Source organism: Monosiga brevicollis, genomic scaffold, assembly GCF_000002865.3.
Source record: "Monosiga brevicollis MX1 MONBRscaffold_25 genomic scaffold, whole genome shotgun sequence".
Lineage (NCBI taxonomy): Eukaryota > Choanoflagellata > Craspedida > Salpingoecidae > Monosiga > Monosiga brevicollis.
The window spans coordinates 437254-455018 of NW_001865062.1; the positions used below are offsets into that span (position 1 = coordinate 437254).

At 55.2% G+C, this 17765-nt stretch overlaps 5 protein-coding genes across 5 annotated transcripts in view; 2 read left to right on the plus strand and 3 right to left on the minus strand.

Annotated features, from left to right (window-relative positions):
- MONBRDRAFT_28344 (uncharacterized protein) overlaps window positions 1-4224 on the plus strand; it is a gene marked incomplete at both ends in the record, with an annotated part of 5150 nt that extends 926 nt beyond the window's left edge. Inside the window, 15 exons of the mRNA XM_001748714.1 lie at window positions 14-137; window positions 263-400; window positions 530-592; window positions 702-785; window positions 956-1066; window positions 1192-1296; window positions 1428-1566; window positions 1713-1919; window positions 2027-2133; window positions 2266-2940; window positions 3059-3233; window positions 3363-3514; window positions 3641-3847; window positions 3933-4035; window positions 4139-4224. Coding sequence (XP_001748766.1) covers window positions 14-137; window positions 263-400; window positions 530-592; window positions 702-785; window positions 956-1066; window positions 1192-1296; window positions 1428-1566; window positions 1713-1919; window positions 2027-2133; window positions 2266-2940; window positions 3059-3233; window positions 3363-3514; window positions 3641-3847; window positions 3933-4035; window positions 4139-4224 — 2476 coding nt within the window. The remainder of the gene's footprint in view (window positions 1-13; window positions 138-262; window positions 401-529; window positions 593-701; window positions 786-955; window positions 1067-1191; window positions 1297-1427; window positions 1567-1712; window positions 1920-2026; window positions 2134-2265; window positions 2941-3058; window positions 3234-3362; window positions 3515-3640; window positions 3848-3932; window positions 4036-4138) is intronic.
- A 260-nt stretch (window positions 4225-4484) lies between these two features.
- MONBRDRAFT_38453 (uncharacterized protein) lies at window positions 4485-7669 on the minus strand. Its single transcript, XM_001748786.1, has 7 exons — window positions 7443-7669; window positions 7026-7183; window positions 6810-6933; window positions 6334-6719; window positions 6011-6143; window positions 5727-5890; window positions 4485-5069 (listed from the first exon to the last, which is right to left on the minus strand). The coding sequence occupies exons 1-7, from the start codon at window positions 7633-7635 to the stop codon at window positions 4683-4685; spliced, it is 1545 nt and encodes a 514-aa protein (XP_001748838.1). The 5' UTR covers window positions 7636-7669; the 3' UTR covers window positions 4485-4682.
- A 493-nt stretch (window positions 7670-8162) lies between these two features.
- MONBRDRAFT_33848 (uncharacterized protein) lies at window positions 8163-11883 on the minus strand (the record flags this gene model as incomplete). Its single annotated transcript, XM_001748787.1, has 11 exons — window positions 8163-8360; window positions 8525-8666; window positions 8741-9041; window positions 9204-9874; window positions 9973-10129; window positions 10256-10360; window positions 10514-10662; window positions 10763-10883; window positions 11029-11232; window positions 11347-11480; window positions 11577-11883. 11 exons carry the CDS (start codon window positions 11881-11883, stop codon window positions 8264-8266), a joined length of 2388 nt encoding a protein of 795 aa, XP_001748839.1. The 3' UTR covers window positions 8163-8263.
- Window positions 11884-12191: 308 nt separating this feature from the next.
- MONBRDRAFT_10999 (uncharacterized protein) lies at window positions 12192-15267 on the plus strand (the record flags this gene model as incomplete). Its single annotated transcript, XM_001748715.1, has 3 exons — window positions 12192-12445; window positions 12542-12708; window positions 12857-15267. 3 exons carry the CDS (start codon window positions 12192-12194, stop codon window positions 15265-15267), a joined length of 2832 nt encoding a protein of 943 aa, XP_001748767.1.
- Window positions 15268-15707: 440 nt separating this feature from the next.
- Window positions 15708-17159, minus strand: MONBRDRAFT_33849 (uncharacterized protein; the record flags this gene model as incomplete). The annotated part of the gene is made up of 7 exons (XM_001748788.1): window positions 16928-17159; window positions 16740-16805; window positions 16499-16595; window positions 16230-16354; window positions 16063-16125; window positions 15881-15963; window positions 15708-15783 (listed from the first exon to the last, which is right to left on the minus strand). Exons 1-7 carry the CDS (start codon window positions 17114-17116, stop codon window positions 15708-15710), a joined length of 699 nt encoding a protein of 232 aa, XP_001748840.1. The 5' UTR covers window positions 17117-17159.
- Window positions 17160-17765: the final 606 nt, after the last annotated feature.

Sequence of the window (17765 nt, forward strand, 5' to 3'; positions counted from 1 at the left end):
TGCTTTGCAATAGCTTCAAGCTCTGGGTGCGCTATCTGCGTGAGCGTAAGGCCCTGGTCGCTACCGTGGCTCCCACCGACCCAGCACGCCGAGCTACCTACGACACTTTCCGCCGCGCCATGGTTTTCATGCACAAGGTAGTCCGCCGTCTGCTTTGCCCCCCTTTCAGCCGTGTTGAATCCCTCCACGCAACTCGCTCGTTTTTTTTTCATTCCTTTCTGTTTTGGCGATGGCAACTTTCTGGTGGATGTAAACTTGTCAGATGCCGCGCATCTGGATCGAGTACCTCGAACTCATGATGGAGTCGGGCCTCATCACGGAAACGCGTCGCACCTTTGACGAATGTCTTCGAGCTTTGCCCATCACTCAACACCACCGCATCTGGCCCCTCTACCTCAAGGTTTGGCAATCAATCCCTCACGACCGGCTCATGCTTCTTTCAACCCGCCCTCCAATTCGCTCGTTTGGCCCCGGCACGATGCTTTCTCAGTACCACTCCTCCATTTCGCCCCATGCTTTTATATGGCAGTTTGTGCGACAACCTCACATTCCCACCGAGACTGCGTGCCGCGTGTATCGCCGCTACCTCATGGTTGGTGCCAGACGCCCGTGTGCTCCAACGTCTTGAAGCATAAACCAGGGACAAAGGCACGTCGGATTGTCATTTTCGGTGTGGCTCCTCGTGCCTGTGCTTTCTCTAGATTGAGCCAAATGACGCCGAGGAGTTTGTCGACTATCTCGTCTCCGCCAAGCGCTACGAAGAGGCTGCTGCCATTTTGATTGAGGTGCGTAAACCAACACGTTGGCACTTGAAGTGGATTGACTACCTTGTGTTAAGCATGCTGGCCCGTGTTTCCCTTTTGTGTCATGCACACGCAAAGACGCATGAACCACTTGGCTGGGCCGGGGCTCTCACAACATGCGACTTCTCCTTTGTTTCACACGTCCCACTCAGGTGCTCAACAAGGAGAAATACGTGAGCAAGCAGGGTAAATCACACCACCAGCTCTGGCTGGAGCTCTGTCAGCTCGTCAGTGAGCACCCCGATGGTGTTCGCAACATCAAGGTACGGCACGCACAATCTTGGTTCTCTGCACCCACACTGCGCCAGCCCGCCTCCCTTGGCAGCCGCTTGCACCTGCCCAAGTACAGCATGTGCCGTCGTTGCACCTCACCCCCAGATCTGTGCAGGTCGAGCCAATCATTCGCGGTGGCTTGCGCAAGTTCTCAGACATGATTGGCCAGTTGTGGTGCGCGCTGGCGGCGTATCATATCCGCCGTGGCAGCTTCGAGAAGGTGGGCCTTGTCGCACCAACACAAACTTGCACATGTCTGATTTTTAGTCAACGGCTGCCCTACCCAGTTATGCCTGCTTTCCCTGGTCCTTGAACAAATATTCACCTGGGGCACTCTCCGTCTGCCGTCAGGCCCGGGACATCTACGAAGAGGCTATTCAGACCGTGCAGACCGTGCGCGATTTCAGTCAGGTCTTCGAAGCCTATGCTGAATTCGAGGAGCAGTCTCTCACTGCCCTCATGGAGCAAATGGGCGAAGAGGGTCTTGATGGTACGTCCTCTTTACCGCTGCTGGTTGCGTTGAGCCTTTGCGTAACAGCCTTAGATGACATAAGCAGCGTCAAATGGGGCTCATTCGTCCCGTTGCCCCTCCTGCCTCAATACTTGCAAACTTGTTGTCGTTCCACCCACATTTAGGTAACGAGGAGGTCGAGTGGCGCATGGCGCGCTACGAACAGCTCATGGAGCGCCGACCCCTGTTGCTGAGCAGTGTTCTGCTGCGCCAAAACCCCCACAATGTGGACGAGTGGCACAAGCGCGTTGCCCTCTTCTCCAGTCAGCCCTCCGAAATGATCCTGACGTATCGCGATGCCGTCAAGACGGTCGATCCCAGCAAGGCCACTGGTTCGTTCGTTCTGCATTGGCAATTGTCATACATTATGGTAACACATGGCGTGCATACGCACACGATTGGGCGGCGCCGTCACTAATTACCGCATCTCTGTATGCAGGCAAGGTGCACACGCTGTGGGTCGAGTTTGCCCGCCTGTACGAGGCCACTTCGCTTGAGGAGGCGCGCAAGGTGTACGAGCGGGGTGTTCAGGAGCCCTTTCGCAAAGTATGTTGGCTCGATATACGTGTCACTCCTGTCGCACGGTCCATCCACTGCGTTGTGTGGCCAGGCAAACTCGTTCGGCCGCGCTAACTCTTGAATACGTGCATGGGACTGGCTCCTTTCCACGTCGCATAGGTCGACGATTTGGCAGAGCTGTGGTGTCAGTATGCCGAGATGGAGCTGCGCCACAAGAATTTTCAGCGTGCTGTCAATGTCCTTCGTCGAGCAACAGCAATGCCGTCCAAGAAGCAGCTGGTGGATGAGTCTGGTCGACCCTCGGTCCAGGCTCGTGTGCACAAGAGCTTGAAGCTGTGGTCAATGTATGCCGACCTTGAGGAGTCTATCGGCACACTCGAGGGCACCAAAGCCGTGTACAACCGCATGCTCGAGCTCCGCGTGGCCACACCACAGGTTATCATCAACTTTGCAACCTTTTTGGAAGAAAACAAATACTTTGAGGAGGCGTTCACGGCCTACGAGCGCGGCGTAGCCCTCTTCAAGTGGCCCATCGTTTTTGAAATCTGGAACACCTATCTTGCCAAGTTCATCAAGCGCTACGTGAGTCAACTCCACCTTGTCCAGGCCTTGACGCAACAACAATCGTGCCCCCTCATCATATACAGCGCCAGACCATACCTCTGTCTGCTTGGACTCACTCAATTTGTTCGTACCCCCCTGGTATCCCGTTTCAAAATTGGTCAGGGCGGCGATAAGCTCGAGCGCACTCGTGAACTTTTTGAGCAATGCCTTGAGAATATTCCTGCCAAATTTGCCAAGGTCATCTATCTCATGTATGCAGACTTTGAGGAGGTACGTTATTCAGGCGACCCTCGCCCATCCATGTTGTCGGCTGTTGTGAGGCACCACGCTCGGAACGCTTTGTGCTGATTCCAAACCCTGGCGATGGCCTGTCACCCCTATCGGATAGAAATATGGATTGGGCCGTCATGCAATGGCCGTGTATCAGCGAGCTACACAAAAGGTCCCCAGCGAGGACCGCTTCGAGATGTGGCAGCTGTACATCAAGCGTGCTGCGGCCCTTTTTGGCGTGGTCTACACCCGCGAGCTTTTCGTTGCCGCGCTTGAAGACACTCTTTTGTCTGGTTTGTTGCGCCGTTCACAGTCGCTGCCTGCGTGTGATGCGAAAGATCCAGAACTGCGCATCGTTTGCTTTCTGACTAATTTTTTTGGGTGGCCTGTGCGGGCTCTACGTTTGTCGGGCGCGGTCTTAGACAAGGACATGCAAGCCATGGCCATGGACTTTGCTTCTCTGGAGACCAAGCTCGGCGAGGTGGATCGCGCACGCGCCATTTACTCACACACTTCACAGTACTGTGAGCCCAAGTCCGCCAAGAAGTTTTGGGACGCTTGGGAAGACTTTGAGGTAGGCTGCCTTGTCAATGGACTGATCTGTCCCGTTGAGCACCAAGCATTCTGAGGCGGCTACATGAGTTAATTTTGCCCTGTGAGCAATCGCGTCATGCATCTCACTTCACTCGCGCCCGCTTAGGTCCGCCACGGAAATGAGGACACCTACCGCGAAATGCTGCGCATCAAGCGCTCGGTCGCCGCTCAGAGCAACACGTCTTCCAACGTCAACGTGTTTCGTGCAGCGGAGGAGGCTGCCCGTGCCTTGCGGGATGGTGGCAACGCGATGGCGGCCGCCGAATCGGAAGCAGCTGCCCGTGCTGCTCCCCAGCAAACGGCCTTTGTCAAGGTAGGCTACCGGCTGCAATTTTGGTCTAGGGCTGTCCCTCTGTTCGCCACCAGGCTCATTCTTGCATCGGTCTGATCTCCATCAGGCTGGTGGTGCGCCGGCGGGCAACCGTGACGAGATCGACCTTGACGACGACGACGACGACGACGAAGAAGAAGATGGAAATGCAACCGAGACTGCTACCAATAGTATGTATTGCAGTTCTTTGTCAGCGCCAAGCCCGATTGGTCCTTTTTGCTATGTATGTATCGCTCACGATTGGCCTTGCGTGTGTCATGACGCCATTCTCAGATGTCGACATTGAGGAGAAGGCTGTGCCCGACGAGGTTTTTGGTGGCATCGGCGCCAAAGCTCTGTTGAGTCAAAAGTCGGCCTAAAGCTGACAGCATGTTGCCCTTTGCTTGCTTGTCTATTCGCGAGAATCGATTGCGCTGCAACACAAACACAACACTTCAATCTTTCGGGACACGGCACGGCGTGGGCTGTGATACCAAGTCAGATCGAGACCGGAGACGACGCCAATGTTTTTAATTGGCGGCGCATGCACACGGCATGCTTGCGCATTAATCGATCGAGTCAGAGGGATGGTGTTTGCGTCATGAGCAGGGTGTTTGTTTGTTTGTGAGAGAAGGTTTTTGTTTTTGTTTTTTGAATTGAGCTTTGAAGTAGCAGTCATCAATCCCAAAGTTTGATTGCGAGTCACTCAGAGAGCGAAAACACCTTGCATTCCTCTGACCTGTCCTTGATACGCGAGGCAGAGAGTGCTATGCATTTGTCCGCTCACCCCTTCTCTTCCTACACATGCTTAGAGCTGGGGCCACTTAGTGAAGGTGGCTTAATCCAAGCCTGAACTGCTTTTGGAGGCGTGCGCATTCGAATTGCGCACGCTCTTCAACGTCAAACACTCAAGCCGCTGTCTTGCCGTCTTTCTTCGAACCAGCCTGCTCCGTAGCTTGCTGCTGCTGCTGCTGCTGCTGCTGTTGTTGCTGCTGCTGTTGCCCTTGGTTCTGGTGGTGCCGCGAATGATGGCGATGATGATGATTTCCTTGCTGGTGGTGACCCTGCCGGTGATGCTGGCGGTGGTGGCCATGGCCGTGGCCGTGCTGTTGGCCGTGCTGTTGGCCATGTCCTTGCTGCATCTGCCCCGAGGGCAGCATATGCACAGGTACACCGTGCATGGGAGAGTTGGGCCCACTTGTCGGGGAGGACACTGCGGGTTGGCCTGGTTGGCCATGCAGAGTCATGTCGGCCATTTGTGCGTTAAGCATGTGGGCCGCCATAGCTTGAGGCGGGTAGCGATAGCCTTGAGGCACCATGCCTTGCTGTCCTGGTTGCTGGCCCTGCTGCTGGTGCTGGAATTGCTGTTGTTGTTGTTGCTGCTGCATCTGCGTCCAAAACATTTGCTGCGCGTCTATTGATGTGGATCACAGCGAATGGACATGCAGAGTTGAGCGGTTCACTTGCGAAGCCCACTTTCAAGTATCACTTGATCAGACGTACACATTTGCGGGGTCATGTAGTATTGGGGTGGCATGTACATGGCGCCTAAGGTGGGCCGACGGATCAGCCAGGCAGTGCAGAGGAGGAAGGTGAGCTAGTCGAGGGCCACACATGTCTTTGGAATCGGGCCAGTGGTCCCAGCATGCTTCCAGCCACGTACCACCAGGCATCTGTGCTCCCTCCATACCGGGCATGGGGCCAGAGGGCTGGCCATAATAGTATGGAGAGGCCATGCCAAAGCTAGGGTCGTAAAAGCCTTGTGGCTGCGTATTGGTGTGTCATTGTGCGCGTCATTGTGCGCGTGAGGTGTGTACCCTGATCTGACACAGAGCTGGAAAGAACACTTTGAGAGCCGGGTGGCGTGAATGCAAGTACGTACGGCTGGAGCGCCGGCGTTGGGACGCATGCCAAAGGAAGACATATTCTGAAGCTCCTCCTTTGTGCGGTAGGCCGAATACTGCACCTTGCCACCGCCCACCTCGAGCATGTTGCCAGCGGCCAAGGCATGCGCACGGTCCTCAGGGTTTTCAAATACCACAAAGGCTAATGTTACAACGAGTTGGTTGATGTGAGTGGGGCGTCAGCTCAACACAGCAAGCAAGATGATGCAGAGGAACATGAAGGAGTAAGACCTTCACATTTGAAACAGGGCTTGAAACATACCAAAGCCACGCGTGTCACCGTTGGCAGAGCGAGGAATTGTGACGCGCGAAACCGGGCCAAACACGCCAAATGCCTCTGAAAGGTCGCTGTCCTGAACATCTTCATAGATGTTGCGCACATACAGCGTGGCATCCTTCAAAAGAGAATGAAGCAAAGCAAGCCATCCATCAGATGGAGACGAGACAACAAACGCGCATCATGCGTCTGCCGTTTACGGCCACGGCCATGCAATGACGATTGAAAAAAAAAAAAAAAAAAAAAAAAAAAAAAAAAAAAAAAAAAAAAAAAAAAGGTGGGAGAGACAGTGAGAAGCAAGCACAAACCTTGGTCTCTTCGACTTGGCGTGCTGAGGTGGGACCGCTGGATTGGGTTGCAGGGTTGCGAGCTTGGAGCTGGGCAACGGTGATACGCTGGCGCTCGAAAGAGCCGCCGTTGAGCTTCTCGACGGCACGCAGAACGGCCTGCTCATCTTCCATGGTCACAAAAGCGACAGGGTTGCGATCCTTGTCCTTGGGGTACAACTTGACGGAGATGACGGAGCCAAAAGGTGAGAGTAGATCAATGAGCTGCTTGTCTGTCACTTCGTGGGGCAGACCGGCCAGATACACGGTGCGCTTGCGCGACTCCTCCTTGAGCTGTGCACCCGTTTGATAACGCTCCAATCGAATGTTCTTGCCGTTGACGACGACACCTTCTAGTTCGTCGAGAGCTACAGAATGTTTGGGGTGTCAGCTAATAAGCATTGGCGGGAGAGCGAGGCTGGGATCATGAGTATGCAACAAGTTCAAAAAAGGCTTACCACGCTGCGCCAACTGCGGGTCATCGTAGTGCACGATTGCAAAGCCACGGCTCTTGCCCTCGGCAGTCGTCATCACCTTGGCCGAGGATGGTGCACCAATGCTGGCAAAAGTATCAAAGATGGTCTTTGGTGTGTGCACGCAACAAGGGGCATGAGCGTGCAGGGCTTGCACAAACTACGTGTCGTTTTTTGCTGGGCAGGGCAAGGGAGCCAAACCTTATTGTCCACGTCTTCGGCCAGGTTCTTGACAAAAAGAGTGCCGGAGCTGGCAGCAGACGAGGCGGGCTGGGAGGGGGTGAAGGAGAGGGAGATTCCCTTGTCATCGTTCCCACCAGTGAGATCCATGCCATCCAGCACCTTGATCGCTTCAATGGCTGCAGGATGGCAGCACGGCATATGGTAGGTGAGTTTGATGCGGTGTGCGGTGCCCCCCCCTGTGGGAAGCGATTGGCATGGTGTCGGACTACTAGCAATCGCTTTTCTATGTCTTGTCTCCCCCTGCTATTCAGTCTGAGCGAGTTACAAGCAGTCACCCCAGGGCGAGCTGGAAGAGGCGTTGGGAATAACGAGACAGCTCTTTCGTATTGCCTCAGTCGCTGACCCTCGCCAAGCACATGTCAAGGGTATGCGCACCTGAATCAACATCTTCGAAATTGACGTAACCGTGACCCAACGGCTTGTTCGAAATGGAGTCACGGATGATGTGGATGCTCTTGAAGTCACCGATGGCACCAAAGAGCTCAGCAAGCTGGCTCTCCGTGGCCGTCTCGGGCAGGTGATCAATCCTCAGCGAAGCGCTGGGTTCATTGACGTCGCTGGTAGCCATGGCGTGAAGTTGTCTTCTGCAAAAAAAACAAGCGTCCGTCTGCATGACCAAACTTCAATGAGCTGCGCACAGTGTCTCATGCATCTGGACCCAGCTTCCTTGCTGACTCCTGTCAGAGATACCGTCTCAAATCCACGCTCTATCAAATCGCATCATCACTTCAGGCAGCACGACCCCAGAAGGACGGGGACGCGCCTTCACACGCACACGCACGCGCTTCAAATGCTTTTTCTTGCCACACCTCACTCACTGACCTGAAGGTGTAAAGTGCGACACATCACACAACATCACACACACACACACTCTCTCTCTCTCTTGATTTTCTTTGTGTGTGTGTGTGTGTGTGTGTGTGTGTGTGTGTTCATTGAGAAAGGAAAGAGGGGAAGACAGAGCGGGCAAGGACGGAGGTGTGGCTGGATGGAAGGCAGTCAAAGCAGGTGTGTGTGTGTGTGGGGGGGTCTTCAGAGGACAATGACGGTTGCTCTGATCTGATTTCAAGCCAGTGTCTAACCTTTTTTTTTTTTTTTGTTCCCATCTGGGTGTATGAATTAGCAACACTAACGTACAACACGAGGGACGAGACGGGTTTGGCAGCAAGCACGGTACAAGGGTGCATGTCGTCGGCTCTTTAATGCAGATGTAAGGCAAAGCGAAACTGCAAGTCACAGTACAAGCCCCGGGGGCTCTCAGTGCTATTGACAAATGGGAACCAAAAGGGATAGTTTCTACCAAGATGCGGAAAGTCAACCAGAGTGAGCCATGGAACCACCAAACAGCAGTGAGCCCGCCAGCCCTGCACCCCGTTTATTTATCCATTCCTCCAAGTCTGGCATGCGTCGCTCGTGATACCCCCTCTTCACGAAAGCGGTGCCCCGAAAAAAAGACATACGTATTCCATGGGTTGGCCAAAAGAAGAAAGTTGGCGCCCAAGCTCAGGTCAGGAGAATCCACCAACGGCGTAGGAAATGGAGTTGCGCCACCCCAGCTTACAATGGGCGCATCCACCGTTTCAATGAACATGCGCACGCTCTCTAAATCAAACACAAGGCGAATAAATGAAAGCCGTCGTCCGCCATAGCCAGCTGAGCCCGAGACATGGACGAACCTTGGGCACTCTGATAGGTCACGCCAGAGAGCACAGCTTGCAGGCCACGGCCGCCGCCCATGGCCACATCGGTTACATCCACCAGCTGACCAAGTTTGTCCATGACCCAGATGTCGCTGCCAGTCGGCACATCGTTGCCCGTGGGATCAAAACCAAAATAAAGGGCTTCGGGATAACGGGTTGACGTCTTGTTGAAAAGCAGTACCCTCGACGTCAGTACGCCATTTCGAGACGCGTTGTACACGATCCAGGCGGAGCTGGGCGCACCAAAGGCCGTATGCAGCTCCTCGGCAAAAGTTGTCTAACAATGGCCCAAGAATCCCCGTCAAAACTTTTTGAAAAAAAAAAAGAAGAGAGGAAAAAAAAAAAAGAGAAAGGCCCCAGCAAGCGCGCCTCTCCTTTGAGTCCGCTTTGCGCTGGCTTCAATCACGAGTTGCAACAAAAGCAACATTTGCAAACACACCTGTACAATGACAGCGCTTTGCTCGGCGTTATACAAAATCTTTTGCAGATTGGGAGAAGCCTTTTGCGAGACACAACCTTGGCTTTCATTGCAGCCCGGCTTGCCGTATTCATTTTCGCCTCCCGTTCCCGCGCGCAGGTACGAATCTCGCAGCTCTGAGGCAAAGTCATCGTCCGTCAAGGTTTGGTACAAAAGTGTGCCCAATTGATGTTGATCGTCCGCAAAGGTCGTGCCCGTTGTCTCGTCCAACAAGGCCACGAGGGCACCGTTAGCAGCGCTAAAGCGCATGGTCAACCAGCCGCCAACCTTGCTGAGCGACAGGTTTGCCACGGGCGAAAATCCCGCCAAGCTGGGCGCCTGCGCAGGCACGGCCCTCAGCTCCTCGCGGAACGCTGCCTCGACCGGGGATCCTTGCAGCGCAGCTAGGGGCAAGTCGAAACCGAATTTACGCTGCTCGGTCCAACTGCTGGCCAGGGTGGTGTAGTACGAGTTATTGCCAGCCAGTATGTCGGCGTGGAATTCGGCGTTGGAATATCCGTGGTCCTGGTACGGCCCATAAGACTGCACGTGGAGACCCCACGTGTGCTCACTGTTCTTGATGGCCAGACGCAAAAAGTCGTACAGCTTGGCATCGGTTGAGTAGTCACACGTTTGCGCACGCTCACAAAATGCTGCAAGCATAGCCGGGACCCTGCCAGATGAGGCTCTTTCTTCTCAAACTTACCCATGTCAAGGAAGGCAAGCAAAAACAAAGCAAACACGAGCTCACCTTGTACTCGATGAATGGCACGCATCTCAGCCGTCTTGATGGGGTCTGAAGGCACGCCCATAAGCCAAGTATCTGTCAGGTCCTGCGTGATGACAGGCAGATTGTCACGGTGCTTGTCGAGGACGTCAATGTATGCGTCGAGTGTGGAAGATACAATCTACATGTCAGCAACAAGAAAAGAGCAAAGCGTTAGCTGAAGAAGCAAAGCAGCGCAAGGCCGGCGCCAGTTTTTGACGCTTTCTTCTTTGAGTTGCTCAGCACCACACACACATATGCAACGCACCTCGGCGCCTGGAAAGATGGCAGCAATTTCAGCCCAGTTGCTCTCCACCTCTAGGGTACTCATGGGTGGACCCGCGTTGTCCCCGCGCCAAGCATAGATGATGGCCTATTGATGGTCAAGACGATGATGGGTACAGCAGTCATAAGACTTTGTCATGCCACAGTCACGTATCGTTTTATCTCCACGGGTCCGCGCAGCTTTCTGCGGTTGCCAAGTCGAAGTTCAAAAGAGGAAAACAGATTGCTTGTCCAGACACACCTCATCAAGCCCGGGAACGACAACATAGTCTCGAGCAGGCGAACTGTCCCCCGCCGAGGGTAGTTGCCCATAATCGTAAGCGTGCCAGAGGGCGATGATCTCGGTTTCAGTGGCCACATCACGCCACAGAAAAGCCGGAGGCACGTTGACTGTGGTGTAATACGCAAACAGATTAGAGAACCGCAGGTTAAAGCCTCATATCACACGCGACAGATGAGGGAACAGGCAGGCTTAGGTCCGATTGCTCACCGGGGAATACGCGGCTGTTGCTGCCCTCGCTCACGCCCTTGAGACCATTAGCCGCGAAGACAGGGATCAAGCTTCGAGTCATGCCTGGGACATCTCGCTGGGAATAAACCGTCTTGTGACTCTGATTGTAAAGGGTGCCCCGGGGGCAGAGGTGGGATGAGAAGAGGAAGCGCAGGAATGACCTGCTGCCTCTGGCCCCACAGCGTTTTATATTTTGGTGAGGAGCAGGGGGAGGGGAGGGGAAGCCGGGGTCAATGCCGCCATACCACGTTGAAGCGATCGTCCAGGTCGTGGGTCATGCGAATGGCAAATGTCAGCATCTCAGGGGTCAGGAGGGCCGTTTCCAGGTTGTGCGGCAGAGCGTGCCAGTAAATGTAGCCGGCGCGGATGGCGTTTTCCACCAATGTCTTGTTGGCTTCACTGGGGCAATGCAGCCCAGCATTGGCCGGACAATCAAAGTAAAGGGAAATCTGCAACGTATCAGGCAAGGCGCAAGGTCAGCATGCAGACAGAGCATGGTTGAGGCGTGATGGGTGGGTTTAAGCAAAGTTGTCACGAGCAAAAATGGAAACCGGCGCACAGACCAGGTAGCTGTGGGTGAGCCAGCGCAACTGGGCCGAGCTGTTGGACTGAGCAAGCGCGGCGCCAACTTGTGCAGCACGAGGAAAGTAGGTATCAAAGTATTCGTTCACAATGTTAACCGTCAGATCAGCATAACCTATGAAGGGGACGGCGGGTGGAGCCGAGCTCAGTAAGCATGACGACACAAGCTCACGCAGCGGATAAACGAGTAGCAAACGTTGGCTGAACCGACCAGCATCAAAGTGGTTTGATTGGACCACATGAACCTTGCGAATGGTAACGGCATCGCCTGGGTAGAAGCACGAGGGGGCATCCTTCTCTGCAGCATCCATAAAGGCCCACTCGAGCTCAGAGTGCGCCCCAAGGGGCGACAGAGGCGCCCGGGCCGGGTCGTAGCAGCAGCCGCGCTGCTCACACAACTGAACCGTAATCCCAGCATAACCACAGTCTGCCCGCGTGGACACGCTACTGCACGTCGCCAGTGGCCGAGCCCCAGCCCTCCAGCCCGGCAGTCCCACCACCATCACCACCACCGCCATCGTCACGACTGTCGCGCGTGCCATTCTGATGGTCACAGAGCACAACAGTAAACTACAACACCACAACAGTCATCTACAACACCCGTCTCTCCCTCTCTCTCTCCCTCTCTCTCTCTCTCTGAAAATTTTGACGAAATTTTTTCACGAGAGAGAGAGAGAGAGAGAAAGACGGAGTGTGTGTGTGTGTGTGTCTCGGCGGGCGAAGACGACCAGGTCCATTCATTGGCCCCTGAAGAAGAGGGTTGGCATCGGGTGTGGGTCATTGGGGCAGCTCGGTGGTGGCAAGGCTCTGCTGCACTGTGGCAAAAATGGATTTGGAGGCGTTGCTGCAGGACGAGGAGGAGCTGGAGGCACAGCGCGAAGCGCAGGCAGAAGCTGAACGGGCTGCGCAGCAAGCTCAGCAACCAAGTCATCGCTTTGGCCACGGCCATGGTTATGGCCATGGGCACGGCGTGCGCTTGACAGCACAAGGTCATGCAGTGCCACGTCCGGCCATGCGCGCGCCTACCTACGCCCACCAGCTCCAAGATGCCTACGACGACCTTCTCAAACGTCATGCCACGTGAGTTGCAGCATCAGTTGGGGGGGGTCTTTGATCATCTCACAACTTGCACTCAACATCGGGCCTCCCTCATCCGTCGCAACACCGCCATAATAGAGCCGAGGGCACCATCGAAACGCTCAAGCTTGTGCAGGGAAATGGGACCGGCTTTGATGATAGCGATGTCGAGGATGATGCCATCAATCGCTCGCAATATGAATATGATCTCGAGCAAGCCCGAGCCGCCACCCGCCGAGCGCAACTCGAAGCGACGCGCGCCCGAGGTACAGGCGTGGTGATCCGCTTTGCTTCATTATATGCGTAGCCGACCCTTGGGCTTTGATAGATCTCAAATGATTGACAACAGCTCTTCCATCTCCCCTTTGTTCGTGCTGCCTTCCAAGCTCATTCACTGACTCTCTTGCTTGATAGAGAACATGCTACACATGGAGAACGAACTCAATGCTTGCCGCCGTGAGCTGCAAGCCCAAGCCCAAACCCACGAAGCCAATCACCAAGCGCGTGGGGAGCTGGAAAACCAGCTCGCGGCCACCGAGGATCGGCTCGAACGCTGCATACAGGAAAACGACCTCTTGGTCCAGGACTACAATGCCCTGGCAGACAGCTACAATCAGCTCCGTGAAGAAATGGCAAGCCACGAGCAAGACGACAGCGCACGCACGCAACGCATGCAAGAGGAAATCGACTATTGGCGTTCCCAATGCCACCAGCAGGAAGATAGCCGCGTTCACTTGGCAACAAAGCCCACGACGATCGGCCAGGACCTTCAGCTAACGCCCCAGGACCGTCAGCTACCGCCCCATCGGCCCACTAGTGCCGCGCAACGGGCCCGGGATGAACTCTCAGGTAGCATCGCCGCTGAGTCCGACCCAAGGAATTTACCCACAACGGCCACTGGTGCTATCGATTTGATGGCACTGCGCTTCGACCTGGGCCAGCTGCTCCAGCAACTTCACGAGGTCGTTTCCGAGGCATTTTTGGCCCGCCAGTCGCTCGATCGGTTGACCAGCCTCAGCAACTCACCCCATGCTCAAGATCGCGTGTCCCTTGATCAAGATATCGTTGAAGTCCAAGACCAAATTCGTGAGCTGCGACAGCGTTACGATCACTTTTGCAAACAACACCAACAGCACGTGTTGCGCTTCCCTGATCTTACAGCCGTGCCAAGCGAATGGCTACGGCCACCCACCTTTCCGGCCCTTCCGATTGACCCACGCTCCAGTGCCCGCCAAGCCGGCCATGCCGCCATGGCCACGCAGCGTGCTACCCAAGCCGAACGCCGTGAAGCTCTTCGCCCCGTGCTCGAGACACCCACCTCCGAATCCCCGCCAACGCCACCCGTAGATGATACGGCCACAGCAGCCACCCAACCTGCCACTAGCATCAGTGCGAGCCACACCGTCTCACGCAGAGAAGCAACGACCCTATCAAGAGCATCGGCCGATGAACAAAGTCAGCAGGCCCACAAGCCAAGTGCGCGCTCACTCCGACCGGTATCGCTGAGCGAGCTCGAAGCCACAAGTCCGACTGCATCAGAGGTCGAGGTTGAGCCTCTCCGGCAAAGCGCGATCAGCGACGATGCAATGCAGTCCCCACTGCGACACAGCATTCTGAAGACGTCGCGCGAGCAACGGGGTTCGCTGGTTGCTGATTTGGAGCGCTCAGTGCGGTTTGCGAGCGATGACACCGTCTATGATATCAGTCCAGCGGGGCAACCGGGCGTGCTGTCGCGATTCTTCTCCAATGGGGATCGTCAACCCCGCTTTGTGCCCTCCAAGGGCGTGTCACCCTCATCGGCCTTGTCTACTGCTGTTGGCCGTCTACCCAATCTTGCTAGTGCAGCCGTTGGTGCCTCTCCATCTCTTGCTGGCACCCGCGCTCGGACAGCTGTTCCTACCAGCGCCACGGCAGAGACCAACGACTCGGCCTCCCCCCCGGCCACCACCTCTGTCAATCAAAAGGATCCCGAACTTGGACCCTCTTCAGTGGCATCATCACTGTCGTCTTCTTTTACCCGCTCCTTCACCAACTATCCGGATGGCCAAAGCATGGATTCTGTCACTGCAACACCTCGCGCGCAGTTGGCGGACCTCGACCGATACAACGCCTTGGCTGAAGTGTTTGGCCCCGCAGTTGTTCGGCCCTTGCGACGCGCAGCATCGCACCGGGCCACGCCACTCAAGCCCCGCCACGCTGGCTCCGCATCTGCTCCTACCGATCGGGCGGATCTTTCCCAATCTTTACGAACTAGCTCCTTTCTTGGCGAACGAGAGCACAGTATGACGCGGTCAGTGGGCACGCCCAGCCGCGGAGAGATTGAGGCCCCTGATGCGGATACTCCTTTGAGCAGCACGCCTCGTCGCCGTCACATGACACGGCGCACAGCCAGTACAGAACCCCCAGAGTGGCCCACATCCCCCCGCGAGCGGTCCTTGGAAAACTCGTTGCTGCGTTTGCAGGTTGCATGCGATGGTTTGCGCGACGAGGTGGAGCAGGCCGACCGTCGGCGCTCAGAGCGGCTTGTACGAGGTCAATCTCACCCCCCAGCGGATGCTTCCCTGCTAGCCCACGGGCCCCCCATGCCCGCAGATGTGCTAAATAGCACCCCATTGCCTGGGCGCCATACTTCCGCCGGCTTACCACCGGCCGCCGCAGCCAGCCCAGTCGAAGACGTGGCTGCACCGATTTCCACATCAGATCTGATACCGGTCGTGACTGATCGTGAGGCCCGCCATGTGCAGCCCATTCTGGATCGGGCAGACGCGGCTTTGCGCCGTTCACGCCGCGCTCTTGGTGACAGTGGGCGGTCAGAAGCCGAGTAATACCGGGCGCACATCCATTATGTCTTTATCCTGTATTTTTCTCACCACATTAGTCCCTTGTGATGAGCAGGCCTCGCCTCATGGAGTGCCAATTCAAGTTTTGCGTTCAGATGTTTTCGCACACAAGTGGCCTTCTATAACCCCTTTCATTGCAACCAGTCCCGTCGCGCCGAGAAGCAAAACAGCAAAAGCACAAAAGAAAAAAAAAGAAATACCAAGGAGGAAAAAAATAGAGGAGAAGACGATGATGACGATGAAGGAGAAGAAGAATAGCCGGGGAAATGAGCAGGAGGGATCTCGACATCAAATGATACAATTAGGCCACCTGATCTTCACGGGATTTGGGCGTTGGGCGTGCGCCCCGAGTTTGAAGCGATTGCAGGTGGCCTCGCTGGCTTGGTATGTTCATCGGTGATAAATTCGATATACGAACAGCATGCCTATTGGCTGGCCTTCTTGCGGTTCTTGCGAGCGGGCTGCGCCTCGCCGTTCTGCTGATTGCCCGTGAGGCTGGCCCTGTCGCAAAAGGATAAGCGGTAGATTGTGAGCACGCGGGACAGAAATCTGGTTTGAGCATAACTGTCGACACGAGGAAACCCAGGCGAGAGCATACAAGGACTCGGCCAGGCTAAAGTTGGCAAGGTTGTTGGCCATGGGCTCATGTCCGGTCTCTTGGCGAAGCTCCTTTTGCATCTCCTGGAGAAAGGTGATTTGCATCGTGCCGAGTAAGCTACACGAGAACATTGTTGCTCTGATGGCTCAAGGCGAGATAGGATGACTGCGCATGCAACACACCTCCATGGTCTCCTTGGAAGGCATCAGATACATGAGGGCCATGGGTAGGAGCGCCATCAAGATCTAAGGCCCGAGCGAAAACTCAGACATGTTAGCTGAAAGAGTCAATGCAGGCGATGTGCTTGTGACCAATTCTGGATGCTTGTGAAGTGTGAGGCACGGCCTACCATGGGGTTCATCAGCAGTTCCATGATGTTCCAGGGCTTGCGTGGCTCAAAGTAAGAGGTGCGACTGGTGGTGGGCACGCGAAGGCCAACGTCCTCATCGTAGGTGACTTTGACAGGTGGCAAACCTGTACACAATGCACGGAAATGAGCAATGTTGCAACGGAAAAAGCAAAAACAACGAAACAAACAAACAAAAAAACAAAAAAAGCAACAATGGATCGATGGCTAAGCCAAGGCCGGGCATATACACTGGCAGCAAAGGGGCTTACCGCCGACGGGATCTGCCTGAAACACGCGGGCGCCAAAGTCAAAGCGGTCGTCCACGTCGACGCGGTAGGCGTTGAAGGAAAAGTCGGGGTGCACCACCTAGGCACCCATGCAGCGCGCAGCACGGGCATTGAGCATGAGTGAGACACAGGGCAGAGACATGATTGGTAATGGCTTCAGTCCGAAAGCAATGCATGGAACAGATCCAACAGCGGCAGGGTGGGTAAATCAAGAAGTGCAGACCTCGAGGAGGTAGGACGCGCTTGGAATGCCGGTGAGCTCAAAGGTGCCATCCTTGGCCAGAAATGTCTGGCAGGGCAGGAGGGCGCGTCAACAGCACGCATGAGTCTGGCCCACAGGCAATCTCAACCATCGGCTCGGACAGCCCCGCGCCATGAGGAGCACGGGACGGGAGGTGAAGAGAGACGTACCACGTGAGCGCCGCCATCGAGCAGCACCTTGGTCGCCAGGAAAAAGTCAATCACGTTGACGTTTTCCGGGGGCACGACCCGACCTCGAATGCTGTTGTGGCCACTAGAGCCAGCCACTGCCGTCAAGCAGCAGCCCACCAGAGCCATGAAGACCCCGAGTAGCCGCAGCGCTGCCATTTGCTTCGTCATCTTCAAGAACACACACACTCACACACACTCCACAGAAGCGTCGTGAGCGAAACTGTAACCAAAATTACGCTTTATTAAATACAACAATACTCCTCTAAATTTAACCTAGTAAATATAAAATTGAAACAGACCCTCGGAAATGGATTTTGGTCAACTGTGTGCTTGCACTGTGATATTGAGGGATTTTTTTTTTCGGCTCTGCATCTGTGCCTCTGTCCCTCCGTGTCTCTGTGTTTTTCTCTCTCTTCCCCTTTCTTTCTTTCTCTCCTTCAGTCGCCTCTCTGAGTTTCTCCCTCCGTCCATCTCTCTCTCTGTCTCTGTGTGGTCATTTGCAGAGTCGACCGGCAGCGCGTGAGCGGGACAGAGTCAACGCTGGACGGTTCCGTCTTGTTTCCTGCAGCCGACCGCGTTCCAAGGAAGTGCCTGTTCGCCAATCGTTCGCGATGGGGGGTGCCGTCATGGAGATGGCTCGGATGAGCATGTACATGTTTGTGCCCATCGGCATGTTTTATTACTTTGGCTTGCCAGACTTTAACGAGAATTACGTCAAGCCCTTTGCGGTACGCTCCCCCGCCCCCGCTCGTGGCCGCTGTCCTCTGGCCTTGCCTTCTGCAGTGCACACGGTGGTGGTTTGTGTATTTCCACCCAT